The sequence below is a fragment of the Struthio camelus genome, chromosome 19 (assembly GCF_040807025.1).
Source record: "Struthio camelus isolate bStrCam1 chromosome 19, bStrCam1.hap1, whole genome shotgun sequence".
Taxonomy (NCBI): Eukaryota; Metazoa; Chordata; class Aves; order Struthioniformes; family Struthionidae; genus Struthio; species Struthio camelus.
Genome location: NC_090960.1, coordinates 11,252,429 through 11,270,260, shown reverse-complemented (window position 1 = coordinate 11,270,260; position 17,832 = coordinate 11,252,429). Strand labels below are relative to the sequence as shown.

The 17,832-nt window shown below is 51.2% G+C and overlaps 1 protein-coding gene across 1 annotated transcript; it reads right to left on the bottom strand.

Annotated features, from left to right (window-relative positions):
• Positions 1-9,709: 9,709 nt before the first annotated feature.
• Positions 9,710-16,540, bottom strand: TRIM16 (tripartite motif containing 16). Its single transcript, XM_009673971.2, is given in 6 exon segments — positions 9,710-9,989; positions 10,428-10,696; positions 14,552-15,209; positions 15,211-15,441; positions 15,443-15,520; positions 15,522-16,540. Coding segments are annotated over 4 exon segments (816 nt in total). The 5' UTR covers positions 15,855-16,540; the 3' UTR covers positions 9,710-9,989; positions 10,428-10,696; positions 14,552-15,035.
• Positions 16,541-17,832: the final 1,292 nt, after the last annotated feature.

Sequence of the window (17,832 nt, the reverse complement as noted above, 5' to 3'; positions counted from 1 at the left end):
CGGCTTTCCCCAAACCTCCCCCACCGCCCTCGGGAACCCCTCATTGCTCTGGGACCGGCTCATGCACCCAGCTAGGAGGGACTTTTTGCTCCCTCCATTAAAACATTTTGATGCATGCACTTTGGAGGTGCACACTTGGCTTAACGCTTTGGCAAATAAAAAGCCCGACCACAAAACACACAGTCCGGTGGCAGGAGCTTTTCCCCCGGTGCTAGTTCCTGAGAGCTGCTGCTCCTGCTTGGCAACTGCATGGACTCTCACCACTTTTTTCCTCCCCGATCCATTATAGCAGCTTTTACTATCACCCCTCTCATATCCAACCTGCCCCTTTAAACCCAGGCCCCTGGCTTTCCCTTCCGTCAGCATTGCTAAATACAGCGGTGTTGTTCTGGTAACCTAATCCGCCCCAGCAAAAACAGCTTGGCTTTCGGGTGGGTTCTTCTCCTTAATTTATGTAGGGTCAAACTCGTAATTGTGCCCCTTTTTTATCCCTTCCTCCATATAAATCATGTATGTGACATTTTAGTGGAATACTGGCAAATTGAACATGACGTTCTTATCACCGGTTTAATAATTTAAATCAAAGGGGCTTTGCTCTGTTGCATGCCGGGATTTACAGGAAGTAAAACAAGGCCATCCCTTTGCAGCAGAGCTACTCGGAGCAGGGCAGGCACATCGTGCAGCCAGGCCTGCATTTCTGGGCTGTTTTTCTTTCATTTAAAGTTCAATTTGGATGCTGAGAAGAACCAGCCCAGTGCCCCAGCAAAGGCTGTTCGGCCAAGAAATGGAGCTAATGGATGCTGCATTTTTCAGTGCTGGATGCCACTGAAATGCCCATGAAAGGCAGGGAAAAATGCATTTGTAAGCAATGCCTGCACCTCTGAGAATGAGTGGCCTTTGCACGCAATGCCCAGGCTTTGCCTGTTGTGCATCCAAAATTGAAGGTCATCAACAGAACAGGAGCTGAAGGCCAGATTTTGTCTGCAGGTCCCGGGGTCCTTCGTTCTCACACCAAGCAGTACTCATCCAACCCAGAGGATGCTTTACATCCCATTGGGAGGCACCACGCCAAAGGAAGGCTACCAGAAAATTTTTTTTTAAAAAATTGATTTGAGGAGATTTTGAGCAGGTCAAAACTGCCCATCTTTATCTCCAAGGCCTTTCTCTGTGCTCATTATTTTTGGTGAGAGACTAAGGAAAGGAAATAGAGGGAGAAGCTAAAAACCAGAAGGAGTTGAGGAACTGAGGCAAGGACAGCCAGGTATGAAAGTGCAGTCGCAGACGCAGCAGCACCCCTGACCATGCCCGTGGTGGTGTACATATCTGCAGATGCTTGCCCCAAGTACCAAACCCGACGAGCCCCAGCATGTCCCCTGCCTGGGCGCACACCTCCCTCCCAGCCTGCCGGCAGCCCTGCACCAGCTCGTTCCCAGCTGAGCGAGCCAGGCTCAGTCTACCACAAGCGTCAGGGAACAGACACTGGACCCGTTCAGCCGCAGCACAGCCGTGGCAGAAAGGGAGCGGTAAAGAAACAAGGACCACCACAGCATAGCTGCGGCTAGGACAGGACAGCGTGTGTGGCTGTGTGCGTGGACACTCCAAGGGGTGCTATGTGCACCTTGCTTTTCTTAGGCGGTTGGTGGCAAAGTGCCTCACAGACCAAAATGAGGCAGATTTGATTGATTATTTGGTGGGAGCTGGTCAATGAAAGTAGAAGTCCCACCAGCAAGGCTTTCCACAAGGCTGAAGCCAGGCATCGGCTGGCTAAAATGGTCTAATCAACAATGTAAAGTCATTTTAAACAGCCTTCACAGCATTCAAACCACGTGGAGAGCTCAGGGAAAGTACTCTTCAACTTCAACTCTACATGCTCTTCAACTACGAGCAAGCTGCCTCAAGCATAGGTACCCAGACGCTGTTTGGGAGCCTCCGACTCCCGACATGTACCCAGCCTGTCACTCGGGGAATTTTCCAGCCTGCTCTGGAGGCGTTGACACGCTGTGACCTCACGCAGAAGCTGAAAGCGGGCAGAGATTTCCAGTGTCAGGACCAAGCACTCATACTTCACATTTCGTCAGCCAGACAAACTCCTGGACGACAGTTCAAAAGTCATCTGTACTGTGTGGGCTGAAAGAGTTGCTCCACTGTGACCTGCAAATCACTGATGGTCCATGAACATCAGAAGATAGTCCATAAAACAAATGCAATTAAAAAGCCACATATTTCCATTTCCATGCAATGGAAAAGCGAGGGTTTGCTCCCAATTGCTTTCTGTGCCCAATAAAAATATTTGTAATTCTAAACAGTAAGTTACAATTTAATAAAATAATGAAAAGATATTTACCTAGGTGTTACGTAATCGATCACTCCATTTCCACCCTATTTCTAACCCATCAGAAGGGTTAGACGGTAGACTTTTCTTTCTAAGGGGTTATACAAGCCTTTAATTTTTTAAAAAGTTGAGAATCTCTGGGGCATTGCCTGCGGCAAAGCTGTGGGTGGAAAAGAGGTAACGATATAGCATGGAGGAAAAAAAAAAAAAGAAAGAACTAAATTCTTTGTTGCTTTGGCATTTCCTATGTCAGACCGGAGGGGCTTGTCTGTTAGGTGGTGTAACAAAGACATCACCCCTACTCACAAACTGCCATTGTCTGTCATGTTAAATATTTCATCACTCGGCTCTTTCAGAACCAGTTGTACTAAATGCTGTTTCTTTCTGGAAGAGGAGGCTGTCTCATTGTGCTCCTCATCTATCCCCACCCCTGTGTAAGGAAAAAACAAGAAAAGGAGCATAGACAGGCTTCTATCAGGAGAGATTTTTTTTAAATATAAACTTTCAAAATGGAGAAAGCTTAATTGACTGGCATTATGGATCTGCAGCTGGATCTGCCCTTGCTTCTCCTGCTGCCAGGTGTGTAACGTCAAGCAGTCACCTCCACCCCAGGAGCAGCTGCAGCAGGGAAATCACTCCACCGAGCTCCATGCAGGCATGACTGATCTGGACCCACCACCCAGCTGGAGCTGAGTTGGACATCCTCCATCCATCAGTCTGCATCAAATGTAGCCACATGTTATTTCATCTTTTTTCTTCCTACCTGCCAAAGCTGCACATATCTCTTACCACATGCTCCTACAACACCTAGCATGAAAAGGTCCTGCTCTCAGCCAGCTACTGCTAGACAAGTAAATTAAAGCGAACTATGACACAGGCCTAAACATGAACTTGCAATCTATAGTTTAATTGTTTATGATGTTCCTGACCACAGGTTTTGACCTATGCCAACTTATATCTTCCCAAACCATGCCTGGGCATGGTTCAAGGTAGAGCACAGGCCAGGAACTGTTTCCAGTCAGCAGGCTGGGCAAGGTTTTATTCAGTAACACAGATACAGCCAGTTGAGACCCTGGGGTGGAAGGGTCCTAAAATCAGGGAGCTCCCAGTCCACCATGAATTTTCTATGTCTAGCAGCCCTCAGATAGGTTTTGCAACAGAAACTACAGGGGATCACAGCCAGCATCTTCTTGGGTGGCTGCAGAAACTTGTTCTTAGCCTCCGAGCTGCTGATGCATGTGAGTCCTGCCAGTCCCCGGGCATAACCACACACCTTGCCCGTGTGTTACTGCTGACATGTACCAATGTGCAAACTACATGGCAAGAGAGAGAGCGCGGCATGCATTACAAATGAGGTGAAAAAGAAACCAGAACCCTCCGCTGGATTCTTGCAGCCCTCCGCTAATTAGGTGAGACATGGTAAGATGAACCCCTGCTATCAGCCAAGCCAAGGGAATGTAAATATTTGCAGGTCTAGGTCACCAGATCCATTATTTACTGCTCCGTCATACGACTGAAGGTTTGACGGAAGACTTGGGGTTTTTTTTTTGCTCTGAGCGTCCCTTGATTTCTTGCCAGGTAGGTAACTACAAGAAGGGGAGGGCTGCCTTCAATGTCCCGCACACGCAAAACAATGATGCTACTGTGAACTTTGCCCATTAATTCCAGTTTACGGGGTGACACAAGGTGTTGGGTGCTATGAGCCAGAAAGCAGCGTGAGGCCGCGCTTCCAGCCCGCCCGCCTGCAGACACGTGGTGCCCCGGCAGCCCGGCGCTGCCGGCCGCTGCTGGTACCGTTTCCAACGGGGTGAGATACGGCCAGCCGCACACTCCAGCACCCTGCGCCCCCGGCAATGCCCCGGTGAGAGCAACGGGGATGTGAGGAAACCGGGCAGCTCCCGCCCGAGACCTGGCTGTGGGAACCCCAAGGTCTCCATCTCCCTGTTTCGGCAGGAGCCCCAATTAGACTTGACTTTAGCCATAGTTTCCCATTTTGGGCCATAGTTTCCAGTCCAGGTTTCAAAGCCTCTCGTCAGTCAGTGTAACGGAGCCACAGTGATATCTTTTCAAAGTTAGCGATTGGCTACTAGCATTTCAAGGGCTTATTTTCCCTCTCCCCAGGAGTCTGTGGGGCTTACGACCCTCCTTGGATGCAAGTTTATCTGCCAAGCATCCCCCGTGCCCTGCTGCTGCCCAGGTCTCAAGGCTTCCCTGAACTGCAAAGCAATTGCATACTCCTGAAGTCCTGCTCCCTGCTTTTCCCTTGTTCTTCAGACAGTCTCTGTGGATGTAATGTCAATCACAGCTGGATCAAAAGAAAACAAGACCTTTGTAGCTGGCACAGGGCAGAGGTAAAGCCACCTCTTTCTAACCCAGAGTCTGGAGACTTTTAGCAGCTCTGTGCAGTAGTCCAGCTTGGCCGGGGAGACTGTAGCTAAAAAAAAAAGGAGGGGGGGTCTTCTTCCTTTGGGGCAAGTTCTCAAAATATCAGCTATTTTCCATTTTCACTGGAAATGTTTGACTTTTCTTCCTGAATGTAAAAAGTACATTTCTGTTTCTGAAGGGAGGGGGGAAAAAAAAAAACAGGAAAGCAGACCTATCCTGGAAGACTTTTGTTTCTAGAGACACCTGAAAAAGACCTTCAATGTAAGGTTTCCCATGGGTGCTGCCCCTAACACCCTCTGCTCCTCACCTGCGGGAGCCGGGGCAATGCTTACTGCTAGGGGACTCCTTCCAGGTGGAAGAGCTGGAAGTAGGACTCTCAGACAGAGAGTCGTATCCGAGGGGTCACACAAACCAGGGAGAGCTCAAAACAAGCCACTGCAAACATACAAAGAGCTGAGAGGCAAAGGAGAAGAGACTGGCGGGAGTTTAATTTTATACAGCCTGTTAAAAAATAATAAAAAAAAAGATTAAATAGGGAGCGTGATAACGCTATAAATACCTTCAGGGAAATACCATCAAAGGCGAAAGGGGGATTATTCAAACGATCTGGAAACGGTGAAATAAGGAGTGCTGGGGCCTGAAGCTACAAACGGAAATATTTCAGGCAAGACATGAAGAAAAACTGTCTTAGGAGCAAGAGTGATTAGGTGCAGACGGTGGCTATCCCAGCAACGAGCCGGTGCCTTATCAACGGGGTATTTGAAGATGCCATAAACATGAGCAGGAAGGAGATAGGGGCATGATCCAGGTGGAGGAGAGGGGTCACACTCGGTGACCTAAAAGAGGCTGTTTGGACCCCGTCACCCAGGTTCCCCCCGTCACAACCATCAGCTGCGAGCCTGGGAGCGCGGCAAGATCAGGCACCGCCAGGCACCCGGGCCCGTCCCTCCGACGGGAGCAGGACGGCGCCTGCTGCCCTCGGGAGACGTTTGGCCGCGGCCGCTGACGAAGCCGAAGCCGGCTCCAGCGCCTCCGGGCTGGGCAGATACTCCAAACCTCCCTCAATATTTCAGCTGGCTGAAATAGCCTCCGAGGCATACCAGACCCACATCCAAAATACCTCATTTGAGGTTGGCACCCTTGCTACCAAATCCACCCATATCGAACCCATCTGCGACGCGCCCCGGGGCACCCCGTGGTCGCCCGCAGCCCCACGGGGCACTGTGCCCCGCATCCCGCTTGCTCCCGGCTAGCCCTGCACCTAACCTTGAGCTTTTTGCCCAGCATCCGTTCCCTTCCTCTTCTTGCCCCATCGTCTAGCCTCCTTTCCCTTTTTTTTTTTGCATCCTCTTCCCTACCCTTCAGCAGAGGAAAACAAAGGCCGGCAAAGCCATATGCTGGCTTTTCTGATCCAGGATAACGTGCCATATAAAATATTCCCGCCAGCTCACCACTGTGTAACTTGGCAGGATAGTGCAAGCAGCTAATGAGTAAAGCTGAGGTTGGCTGTGTAATTAAAAGTGATATATTTTTATATATAAATGATGAGTTTTCCATCCCCAAAGCTGACAAATTTCTCAGTTTAAATTTCTCAAAGTAAGAGCCTTTTGAGGCCACTTTTTATATGGCAGTATGGCAGTATTTTTTTTTTCTCTGCTCCCCTCAAAAAAAAATTACCAGTTTTCCCATCTACTTAATGGGCTGTAAATACTTTTCTGCTAAGATGAAAAGTCCATTTGATTTGCATTAAATCTCCATCATTACAAGCTCTCAGATGCAGCGAGACCCAGACCAGACGCTGACAAAAAGCACAGTCTCTCTTCTGGAAAGCTCCCCTTGAAGATCCCAAGGAAAAAAAATCCAAAGAAGGAACAGCCAAAGGGAAAAGTGAACCCACGGTGCTCTCAGCCTTCAGGTCAAGCCCCAAGTACTTGCTGACGAACGTGGCGACGGCCCAGCACCCTGCAGCCTCCTTAGGCAGCCTCTGCACGGCTTGGCCAGATGTTGCCCTTCCAAGAGCCTTGTGGCTGGCACGTCCCAGCATCCTCGCTCCAGGCGTCACCTGGGGACCAAGCAGTGATGTCTGGTGTGACAAGACACCCAGGCCATATGCAAGATAAGGCCGTTCATTAGTTATTTTAACCTTTGGAAGCAGAGAGCACCAGGCAAGAAGGATCTGCCAGCCCAAAGTTTGTTTTCTCGCCACTTTAACATGTGCCCTTTAACTCGTAATTAATCAGCAGAGCCTGATCTGGCCTGGCGACACCGGCTTGGCAGCAGCTGTGCCAGCAGCAAACGGCGACCTCCTTCCCTCGCGGATGAGGAGCAAAATGATGCTCGAGTGCAAGCGATTGAAACCAAACTCCTGGCACGGTTCGACTGAGCGGCTTCGAAACAGCCATTTCTGCCTCTCCCGCGGGCAGCCCAGTGGGGACGTCTGAGATGCTGCTCGTGCTCCTTCTCGTCAGGGATGGGGTTGTAGAAAGTGCATTGTTGTTCCCTTTTCTCTCCTCATTTCTGCTTAATGAGAGAGATTTTTGCAGGGAAAGAGGCTCGCTGCTGAGTATTGAGAGTTCAGGCTTTCCTGGTACTCTTTTCTGACCCAGCTGTAATGCCTGCAATGGAACTGGCGGCAATTGTTCTCATCATTTGTCTCTTTTGAACCATTAAAAGAGGGTTTCTTTTGGGAAAATCAGTCTTTTTTCAAAGAAGTGCTTCATTTCCTCAAAGACATCATGTTCTCCTGACTGTTTTTCAAAGCCTTACAGAAAAGCCTAACAGCCTTGCTTTATCCACTTGCTCTAGATAACCAAGGCAGACTGGATCAACTCAAATCCCAGCTCCAGCAGAGCTAGGGTTTGTCCGTACTGTCAGCAGAATATTAGTCCAGACTCACCCGAGGCTCAATTCTCCCACCATGCAGACAGGGAGCCTGAAGAATGGCCTCAACTTGTGTTCCAGAGCTCTTGGGAGGTGAGACCCTGAAAGGGCTCGGCCTCTTCTGTGTGGTCCCGATGGGCCCAAGACTCTGACGGTAGTGTCCACCAGCCAGCAGCGGAGCTCAGCTCTCTCCAGAACCACCGTGGACGCTTGGGAGCTATGGGAGAGCCCAGTGGTCCTGCTGTTCCTTGGCACATCAACATGGGACTCTCATCCACCCCATGTGAAAGTAAAGTAAGAGGAATTCACCAGCTTCAGGGTAGTATTTCCAAAGAGGTGGGAGAGGGATCTGGTCTGGGCATTTTTTTTTATGAGCGCTGGTATCTCACGCTTCCCTCCCAACTTGGCCTCAAGCCCTCTATAAGAAGAGATTCAACAAATGCCTTTATCCTCATGTATGCAAAGTGCAAATGTGGTGCAGAGAAAGGAAGAGTTTTGGCAGCAGTCCCCAGCAAGCTGGAGGCCAAGGTGGGAATATGACATTTCTCCCCCCAAAATGCTTCGGCATCGCTCCCAGCTAAAGTGGAGCATTTTCTTCTCCACCCTGAGCAGGGCTTCATAGTTCTGTTCCTTCAGGTCAGTCACTTTTGATCCTGAGCCCTTAAAATAGCCTTAGAGACCTTGTCCCTCTGGATGCATTGGACCCTGGCACAGAGGGGATGTGTCTGCCCTGAGTGCTGCTGCAGAGCAGGAGCGAGCTACGTATTTAATATTGGTGCTTCTTACCTCCGTTTCTCAGCCCAGCATACTAATGATGCTCATCCTGCTGCTATTTCATCTAGCACGAGAAACTCCGGCGGCAGCCTCAAGTCCTCCTGTGATTTATCTCCAACAGCAGAGGACCCAACACATGCTGCTCTCCCAGGCAAATTGGGAGCTGGTTTTAAACCCCCCACGCCTATGCTCTTCACCCCAGATATGAACGATGCTGTCCATAACGTGGCACAATCGTCTCCTCTGAGGCAAGAAGCTGTGCATAGATGGATTTCCCTACCCTTTTTCAGAAAATAAACAGCATCGTAGTCTCCAACCCCAAGACTTCCAGAGAAGCAAAGCCCTCCTGGGGTTGCTCACCTCCTGCTTCCAGCAGGTAGAATTAGTGTGACGGGCTCAAAGCCCTGACTAAGATCCCGCTCTGCTGTGCGACACGGCTTGCGAGGGCTTTGCAGCCCAAGTGCAGGAGCAGAGGGCTGGTATCTGCGTTTTATCAACAGGAAAGGCAAGTCTGCCCAGGGCTCTGCACAGGGTCTGTGCCAGGGACAGTCCTGCACCAGGTGGGCAACCCTCAGTGGAGGAAGGCAGGCACCCACATGCTGAGCCACCTGTGACAGGCCACCTCTGGCCACCCCTCGGGAGGCACAAGCCACCCCCTGGCCAATACTCAGCAAGGAATAGGAGGTTCAGCATGCTCAGGACCACAGCTCAGGCACACCCAGACAGTGCAAGCTCTGCCCATGTTTATCCAGCAGCAGGACAAGCAGGGCACAGAGCCCCAGCCTGCACCAGTTTGGGCAGAGTGTTGGCACCTGCCCCAGCACCCCTCCCTGGCAGCACTTGGCTCGGTAAGCAGCACTCAGCCATCTCAGGAGATCACTGTGCTTCTCCTCATCATGTGGAGTCGATGGGTAGAGCCTGGCAAGACTCAAACCATCACATCCATGAACCACAGGAACATTCACTTGTGATTTTAAATCTCCTTGATCTCCCTCTGAACTCTCAGTGCCTTTTCAACAGCAAAACACTTACATAGCCCCAGCCCTCTCCACTGGGCTTCTGGGAATAGACCATCATCCCCAGTGAGGAGTCAGCCCGTTGGTTGATGTAACTCAGCAATTAGGAGGGGATGAAGTCAGACTTTCTGTTCCAGGCCCACCCTTTTGATATCCTGTTAAAACCCCCTTGGGAAAGTGGTCTAGCCTGCCTGGCTGCCTCGCTCCTTTGGGCAGCCTAGCAGAGCCAGAGTCCAGTCCTTGTTCTGCTCTAAAAACTCGACCTACAAATCAAGAGGGAGATGCTGTCAGCAAGAGGAACATGTTTATTAAGTGACAACAAGCCTGTTCTCTTCCAGCTCTACTTTCACTCCTTTCTTACATACATTTTTCAAGTTCATTAGCTTTCTCAGTTTTCCTTTCCATCTTTTCCTCCCTCTTACAATCACAGTCAGATGAAGAGACTGGCAGCAACAAGAAGCCAAGTCCTACATTCATCATTCACCTGGGAGAAGTGGTCTCCGTACGCTTGCTGCACCAGGTTCTTTCAGCCTTGCGCCAGGGAGACCAGCACAACTGGGGAGAAGGGCTGATTGAGTCTTGGTGTCAATGTGAGGCTCAGGCTAGGCAGGGAAAAGGATAGAGAAAGGAAATCACACTAAATTATGCCGCTGTTTTCCTGATGACCCCACCAGACCACAGCAGAGCTGTCAGACTGGGTTCTTGCTAAGGGATAGGCAACTGGACTGTGACCAGGACTCAGAACATAAGCTTTTTAGAGCAGCTCTCTGCCATCATCCCAGCACCACTAAGTCCCTGTGCTCTGTGTACCTGCATCACCAGGCCAGCTGGACACGATCCCCATCACTGGCCATCATTTCTACACTGAGCTCTCTTGGAAAGTGCCCCTGCCTGGGGATCGTTGCCCTTCACAGTGCACTGCTGGACACAGATGCTTAACATCAGAGCAAAAACATCCCCCAGCGCTGCACGGCTGTCAGTGCAAACAGCAGCTTTCACGGGGAGTAGGTTTCTGCGTGATCGGGAAAAATGACAGATACCTGTGAATCCTTCTGCTGGAGAAATCCATCTGTCATCTGAAGTGAAATGCTGCACAGGTATAAATCATCAGCACAGGCATTAGTCTAAGGTAACCCAGAAGACATTCAATTTATTGCTCTTTCAGCCCAGGCATGTGCACACGGACGTGTTCATTAACAGCTTGAACGGTGTAAGCACCTCTGTACATGTGGGCATGTACAGGCCACGCTGAGTAGTGGTGTCTCCTTTGAACAATATTGCACTGGTATCAATCCCAGCTTAAGCTCCCCTGAAACATAAAAGAGGACAGAGGAAAGCATAGTTTATAGCCAGCAGTTATAACTAGGTCTAGAGACACCAGTCCTGCCTCAGCACCAAGGGTTTTATCCATCCTCTAACGCAGGAACACAAGTAAGGTCTCTTGAGCCGCCCTTTAAGCTTCACGCGCAGCTACCGTCGCTTCCTCCTGGGAGCCTGCTGGCTTCCACTAGCTATGAACTGAATCAGGGCTTACAAACTGACCACTTCACCTTTCTTCTCTCCAAATTACAGGTGATTTAGTACACTGTGCTGATTTTTGGCAGCGATGAAGAATAAGGTCTCAAACCACTTCCCACGAACTCGGCACTGAGCTCAGTGCACACCAGCTAGAAACCCTCTTCTGATTGTCAGCTCTTCCCTTGCAATTTTATTCAGATATACTGTTCTTCTTTCCCTCTTCTCCAGTGTACGTAGGACACAAAGGCTTCTCACGAGCTGTTAAACTACTGGCATGCTGCAAACCAAGAGAGGCCACACTGCAGTTGTAAATAACAGGATCCAAATAAACAAGTAATGCAGGTTATGAATAGAACTACAAGCACTAGCTATTGTGTAATAAAGCCAGTCTATGATCACAGTACTTAATAGCAGGCATGGTCTATGACCAGATACAAAGTCTGACCTCCTGCAAACCAGCAAATTCCCCTGGGGCCCCGTGCTGGAGAAGGCAATATTGCTGCTCTGCAGAGATGGGCCAACAGCCACAGCTCCCGCTGTGGGGCTTGGCATCTCATCTCCTCCCAAGGGTGCAAGAGGCTTGCACCCAGGAGCTTTCAGTCTCGTTCTGGTGCTCAAAGGCAAAAAAACAGCCTGAGAAGGGAAATGAGGTGGGGAGACGAGCCCTTTCTAACAGCAGTTGATGCTCTCCCTGGAAGGAACCAACAGCCGTGTCCCCATGCTGTAAATGCAGCATCCTCTCCCAGCTACGGGCACGCAAACCCTCCAGCCAGGGTTATTTGTTGTCTCTGCCATAAAAGAGGTTCAGTCAAGCCGGGACAGTAAATTACAGTTTAAATTCAGTAACCCCATTTACTCATCGTGAAGGCTGTTCAGAACCGAAATCCTTACTCGGACAAGTAGTGCTTCAGAGCACACATTTGGCTTATAGCATTTAAAGCAGCTGTCTTCATAAAAGCTAATAAAATACAGTTGGATAATTAAAAGCTTTAATTAAAAATGCAAAGTCCAAATAGTTTTATATTAACAAGGAAACTTGTTTTGACATCTGAAATTGCTGCACAAGCTAAATTCTCATATATTCTCTGCAGGCTATTTCCAGTTTGCTGTTTAGCTGGAAATGCCTCCCATCTCAGTCCAATCACCCTGTGTTGCCGGGGACGTACACCAAAATTGATACTGCTTGTTTTACAACTTCACTTTTAATTATCGCAGCCTGATGCAGCGACAGGCTTATCTGCATGCCAATCCCTAAATGCACCCGAGGGATGGAGCAGCTTGGCATTCTGGGAATAAAATGTGTAACTCCCAGGCAGGAGCTGCCAAGCTAAAATGAGAGCTGAGCAGAGCCAGAGCAGCCAGAGCCAGCTTTGGGTGGAGGTTTCTCCCAGTGCAAGATCAAGGTGCAGCGCTGGGGTATGGGGCTATACAGTGTCATCACCATGCTCCCCAACAGGGTCTGGCATCACCTGCCACGCTGGTGCTGCCATGGGGGCAAGGAAGCAGATTTTGGCGGGTCTGTGCCCAGGATGAAGAGGGAACAGGACTAAGCCCGGAAACATGAGTTGTGGCTGCAACCAGACTTGGGAGTTGAGTTCATGGCTGGTCCCAACTCTGTAACAGCCCAAGAGGAGCAAGTGCCGTGGCTGTTCCTCCTTTTTGTCCATGTCAGGGTGCAATTGGAACTCTGTCTCTCCTGTAAGGAACTTTATTTCTGGCAGGACAAGCCCAAGCAGGGATACAGCCAGTGACGTTCCAGGTGTGGGTACAGAGTGCTGCAGGGAGAGAGGAAACTTCAGCCTGCAAAGGAAGGAGAAGCAACGCATTGCCCCCATCCCTGCGACTGCCAGAGACTCACTCAAACCCCAGTGCTACGGGTAACCTCGTTCCAAAGCCCCCTGAGGGCCACACTGCCAGTGGGAAGCCACTGCTTTGGCCAGGCTGTCCCTCTTCAGTCAGTTTCCATCAGCGGAAGCTTAAGACCAAAAGGGACCAATGTAATTGTCTAATTTGGCATTTCTCATAACACAGACCAAAGAGTCTCTACAAGCACCAGCCCTATCACAACAGCAGCATCTTTTAGATACACATCCACTCTTAATTTACGGGCTTTCAGCAAAGGAGAAGCTGCGCTGGACCCACTAAGGTGACCCAGCTGTTACTGCCCTCACTATGAAAATGGGCATCTCATGCCTAGATACCATTGTCCAGCTTCATCTCCAAGACACTGGATCTTGTCAGACCATTTTATGAAACATAACTCCTCAGACATTGGGTCATAAGTGGATTTTTTTTAAGTTTCACATATTTTTGTAGAGGTTAAATAAAAATAGCCTCAAAATGTTTGGACTTCAACAGCCACTGACTTTGTTTTGGCCTTGTTTGATTGTTTTTGGGTTTGGGTTTTTTTTCTTTTGTCTGTTTCCCCCTGTCAAAAATTTCAAAAATTAAAGCCTGGCTTTCAGCCTACCTTTTGGTGAGCAGTAGAAGAACCATGTGCAGATTCCCGTGCCTTGTTCCCTTTCCATTTTCTTCCCCCTCACCTTACCATTTCTATCATTTAATGCTGTACTTTATACAGCGCTGCCCAGGCTCCCCAATAGCCCACTGCTACTCCCACTTTTGCACTTCTCTGCTAGGTGACCACTGACAAATGGTCTCCCCACACACTGCCTCAGTTTCCCCACTTGTGGAATGGGGGTGACGATGGACTGACCTCCTCCGCAAAGCGCTCTGTAAAAGCTTCTCCCCCTCTGCTGGCTTCTGGAAGGTGGAAATCTTCAGCTGCACGCTGAAGTCCCTGCAGCTCCGCTGATCTGTCCCTTGTGGCCTGACCCATCCTGCTGAACGAGCAGCAGAGTGCGAGGAGCTCCCCACCACTTGTTTGTTTTCTGGTCCTGGGAGCAAGCAGCTTTGCAAAAACTCACTTTGCAGAATGCACACCTAAATTAGCATGCAACGGGGCCCTCTTGCATCCCCTCTGCTGCCATGGGGCTCCAAGAGCTGCACTTTGGAGCAACTCGCGAAGGTGAAGGCAAGAGCTGGCCAGGGGCAGGGATACTGGGGCAGAGAAAACATCACCCAACAGGGGAGCACCCCTCAGCTGGCTGCCTTTGCAGGGTGCATGTCCCGCAGGCAGCATGGCGAGAGCCAGGCAGTGGTGGGAGGGACGGCAGCAGTGCCAGAGGCCAGGGCATGGGGAAGGGAAGGCTAATGATTGTCAGCAATATGCGGGCGACCTCCTTGTCGCTACTGACTGCCCTGCCAGAAGCCCCAGCCTGCGGGGCTCGGCCCCAATTACCACTTGCAAAGCAAGGAGGGAGCAGGGTTTCCTCCAGTCCTTCCTCTGCCTCTCGGGGAAGGCAGCAGGAGCGAGCTATGGGCTGAGAGCACCCTCCTGTGGGCTCCCAAGCTCTGCTGCATGCTCCTCTTCCAGGAATTCACCCCTCTGCCTAGTGCAGAGCCAACGCTTGCTCTCAGCCTCGTGGTTTTACAGTTTCGCAGCCTCTGCTGTTCTCTGCTCGCCACAACCTCTTTCCACCTGCTTGCCAGTTACCCCGGGAGAAGGAACAAGCTTTTTGGCTGTTCCTGGAGACACTGAACAGACTCCTCCTCACCTAACAGTATTGCCACGCATCAGCCTTACCCGTAGCTATTTGCCCTCCGTGCAGACCGGGGAGGGCGAGGACCAAGAGGGATGTTTCACCACCTCAATGCCACCACTCTGATCCTGAAGCCAGCTGAGAACTGAGCTGGTCCTTGGGGGCTGCGACTGTCTATCCAGAGCCAGCAGGGAAAATGGCAACACACTCTTGTCTTCCTGGCTTCTGTCTGCCCATTCACACCCACTTGTAAGACCAAAATCGGGCCTCGGGGCGTTAAGCACAACACCCTCACTGGAGAAAAAAGCAAAAAACAAAACACCTTTAACTCATACCAAATAGAGTATTCATATACTGCTGGGAACAATTCGCACTGGCTGATGAGCGAGGACATGAACTCTCAAGTCTTGTCCATCCCTAAGATATGAGATGCCCAGAACCACATTTGATCACAAGAGTGTTTATTGAAACTTGTCTCCCTTTTTTTCCCAGCTACCTGCAGTAACCGCATTTGCATCACACCGTAACCTAAGTACTGGCCAGTTCTTCTGACTCAGATGCTTTTGAAGGAGCAGCTTCCACAGAGGGAGGCAAAGAGGCTGGGGTCTTCTCAGCATCTTCCCCCAGCCTGATTATCCTGACAGAGTTTTCTTTCTTTGAAAGCCAAAATGCAGGATAAAGCGGCTCAGCAAAATTCTCACTCAAACTGGTGTATCAAAGTCATGTCATCAGAGGTGACCCCATAAAACCTCAAGGTCCCACGGGGATAGTTCAGGTAGATTCCTATCCTATTAAACACTTCAGTTTTGAGGGGTGTCTCCACATCACTGTGCCACACAGAGAACCCTTTCCCGTTCCATACAATGCTCCAGGAGAAGTCGTTCCCTGAGATGCAGCTGTTGCTTTCTCAACTCTTCTGGTCAATGCTTTTTGTACGCCATCCCAAGGTAAATGCCAGGCCTGGAGATCTCAGCCTCAAAACAGTAGCGGCCAAAGTACAAACCAAGCGGCCAAAGTATCAGCCAGCACTTGATGCCACTGTTCAAATCTTTCGGGATGATCCGGGTAAGGCTGTTCCCAGGCAGCAGTGTTAGTCACTTTGTGATTGTCTTCCAGGAGCCGGAAATATCTGTGAGCTGTGTCTCGATCAAATACTAAGAGGCACACGGAAAAAGAAAAATAGTACTTTTTGAAACATAAGAAAACCCTTTTTTTTACTGCGAGGGTGGTCAGACATTGGAATAGGTTGCCCAGAGAGGTTGTGGAGTTTCCATCCTTGGAGATATTCCAAAACCGGCTTGGACACGGCCCTGAGCAACCTTTTCTAGCTGACCCTCTTCCGAGCATGGGGATGCACTAGAGACCCGCAGAGGCGCCTTCCAACTTCAGCAGTTCTGTGGCTCTGTGAAATGGTTAGCAGAACCTGTCCACGCCTGTTCTCAGTACTGGCTACTCAACGTACGAGCTTCGCGTTTCAAGTCCATGCATAACCACAGGAGCGCTTCCAGTGACTGACGGAAGCTACGGTCATGCTAGGCTTCAGCCACGAACAGTAAAACTAGTTAGGATGCAAAAAATAAAAGGCAAACTGTGCAAGGAACTCAGGAAAATTAATCTGAATTGATTTTTCAAGTGGATTAAGGTAAGCCGCATTACATTTACTTTGTCCCAGTCCTGGCAGAATTCAAGTGACCATGATTCAGTTTAGTTCTCCTTAAGCGAATGAAAGTAAACTGAATTCCTTGCCAGATCCTCCTATCAAGGAGTTTCACCCACACAGCTTTGCCTAACGTGGATTTGCTTTCTCAGATGTCCTCACGAGTCAGCCCAGGCCCTGAGAGACCTCCCGCCGGCGCAGCTGAGGCAGGCGCCGGACAGCTGACACGGATCTCATCCGCAGTCTCCAGAAAGTCTCTAGAAAGAAGAATCCCTGCAAGCCCGGCCCGGCCCGAGCCCGCAGACGCCTTTTTTTTAATTTTTTACTGTTGCGGGCGAACCCGCCGAGCCCGGGCCGGGCCGGCACGCAGGTCGGAGCGGGAAGACAGGGGAGGACTACGCTTCCCAGCACGCCCCGCGGCCGAGGGCGGGCCCCCCCGAGGCGCCCTGTCGGCAGACTACATCTCCCGGCATGCTCCGCAGAGCGCGGGAGCCCGGCCGGACGGTAGAGTGCCTGAAGACTACGCCTCCCGGCATGCACTGCCAAGGAAAATGGCCGACGGGCAGCCCGCTGCCGGAAGACTTCGCCTCCCGGCATGCACTGCCAAGGGAGGCGGGAACGGCAGCTCCCGGCAGGCGTGGAGGGCCAAGATGGCTGCCCGGAAGCGCCTTGGACGCGCTGCGAACGCCGCTCCCGCCCCCGCGCCCTGTCCCGGGCACGGGGCAGCCGCGGCCGGCCGGGCTCGGCTCCTACGGGGATCTTGCGGGCCCGGGCCGGTCTATACAGGCACATACGGGCCCGGGCCGGTCTCTACGGGCGCGTCCTGGGCTCTGTGGGGTCGTCCGCCTTCGTTTGGGTCTCTGCGGGCTCGTACGGGCCCGTGCCGGGTTCTTCGCGCTCATACAGGTCCGTACTGAGCTCTACAGGATCACACGAGCCTGTGCTGGGCTCCGCGGGCTCATGTGGGCTCGTGCTCTGGTCTGCAGGCTCGTGTGGGCTTGGGACGGGCTCGTACAGGTGAGCGCTGGGCTCTGAGGGCTTGTACGGGCCTCTGCCGGGCTCTGAGGGCTTATGCCACGCTCTCCGAGCTTGTATGGAACTGTGCCGGGCTCTAAGGGCTGGTATGGGCTCATGCTGAGATTTACAGGCCCATCTGGGCTCGTGCTGGGCTCTGCGGGCTCATACAAGTCCATGCCAGGCTGTAAGGGCTCGTACGGGCTCATGCTGGGCTCTCTGGGCTCATACGGGCTCGTGCCGGCCCATATGGCCACGTACTTGCCTGCGCTGCGTTCTGCTGGCTCATGCGATCCTGTGCCAGGCTCTGCAGTCTCATGCTGGGCTCTGTGGGCTCATACAGGCCCGTTCTGCGCTCTCTGGGATCAGATGGGCACGGGCCAGGCTCTGCAGGCTCATACGCACCTTTGCCAGGTTCTACGTGTCTGTACAAGCCCCTGCCGAGCTCCAGGGGTTTGTACGGGCCTATGCTGTGCTCTGTGGGCTCGTTTGGGCTCATGTCGTCTTGTGCCCAGCTCTACAGGCTCATGCCAAACCCAGCCAAATGGGCGAGACACAAGCACCATTAGTTTATTCTTATCGTCATGACTGAGGCCTTTTTTCCCTCAAATAAGTAAAGACTGTATATTTCAGAGCAATGTAATTAACTTGAGG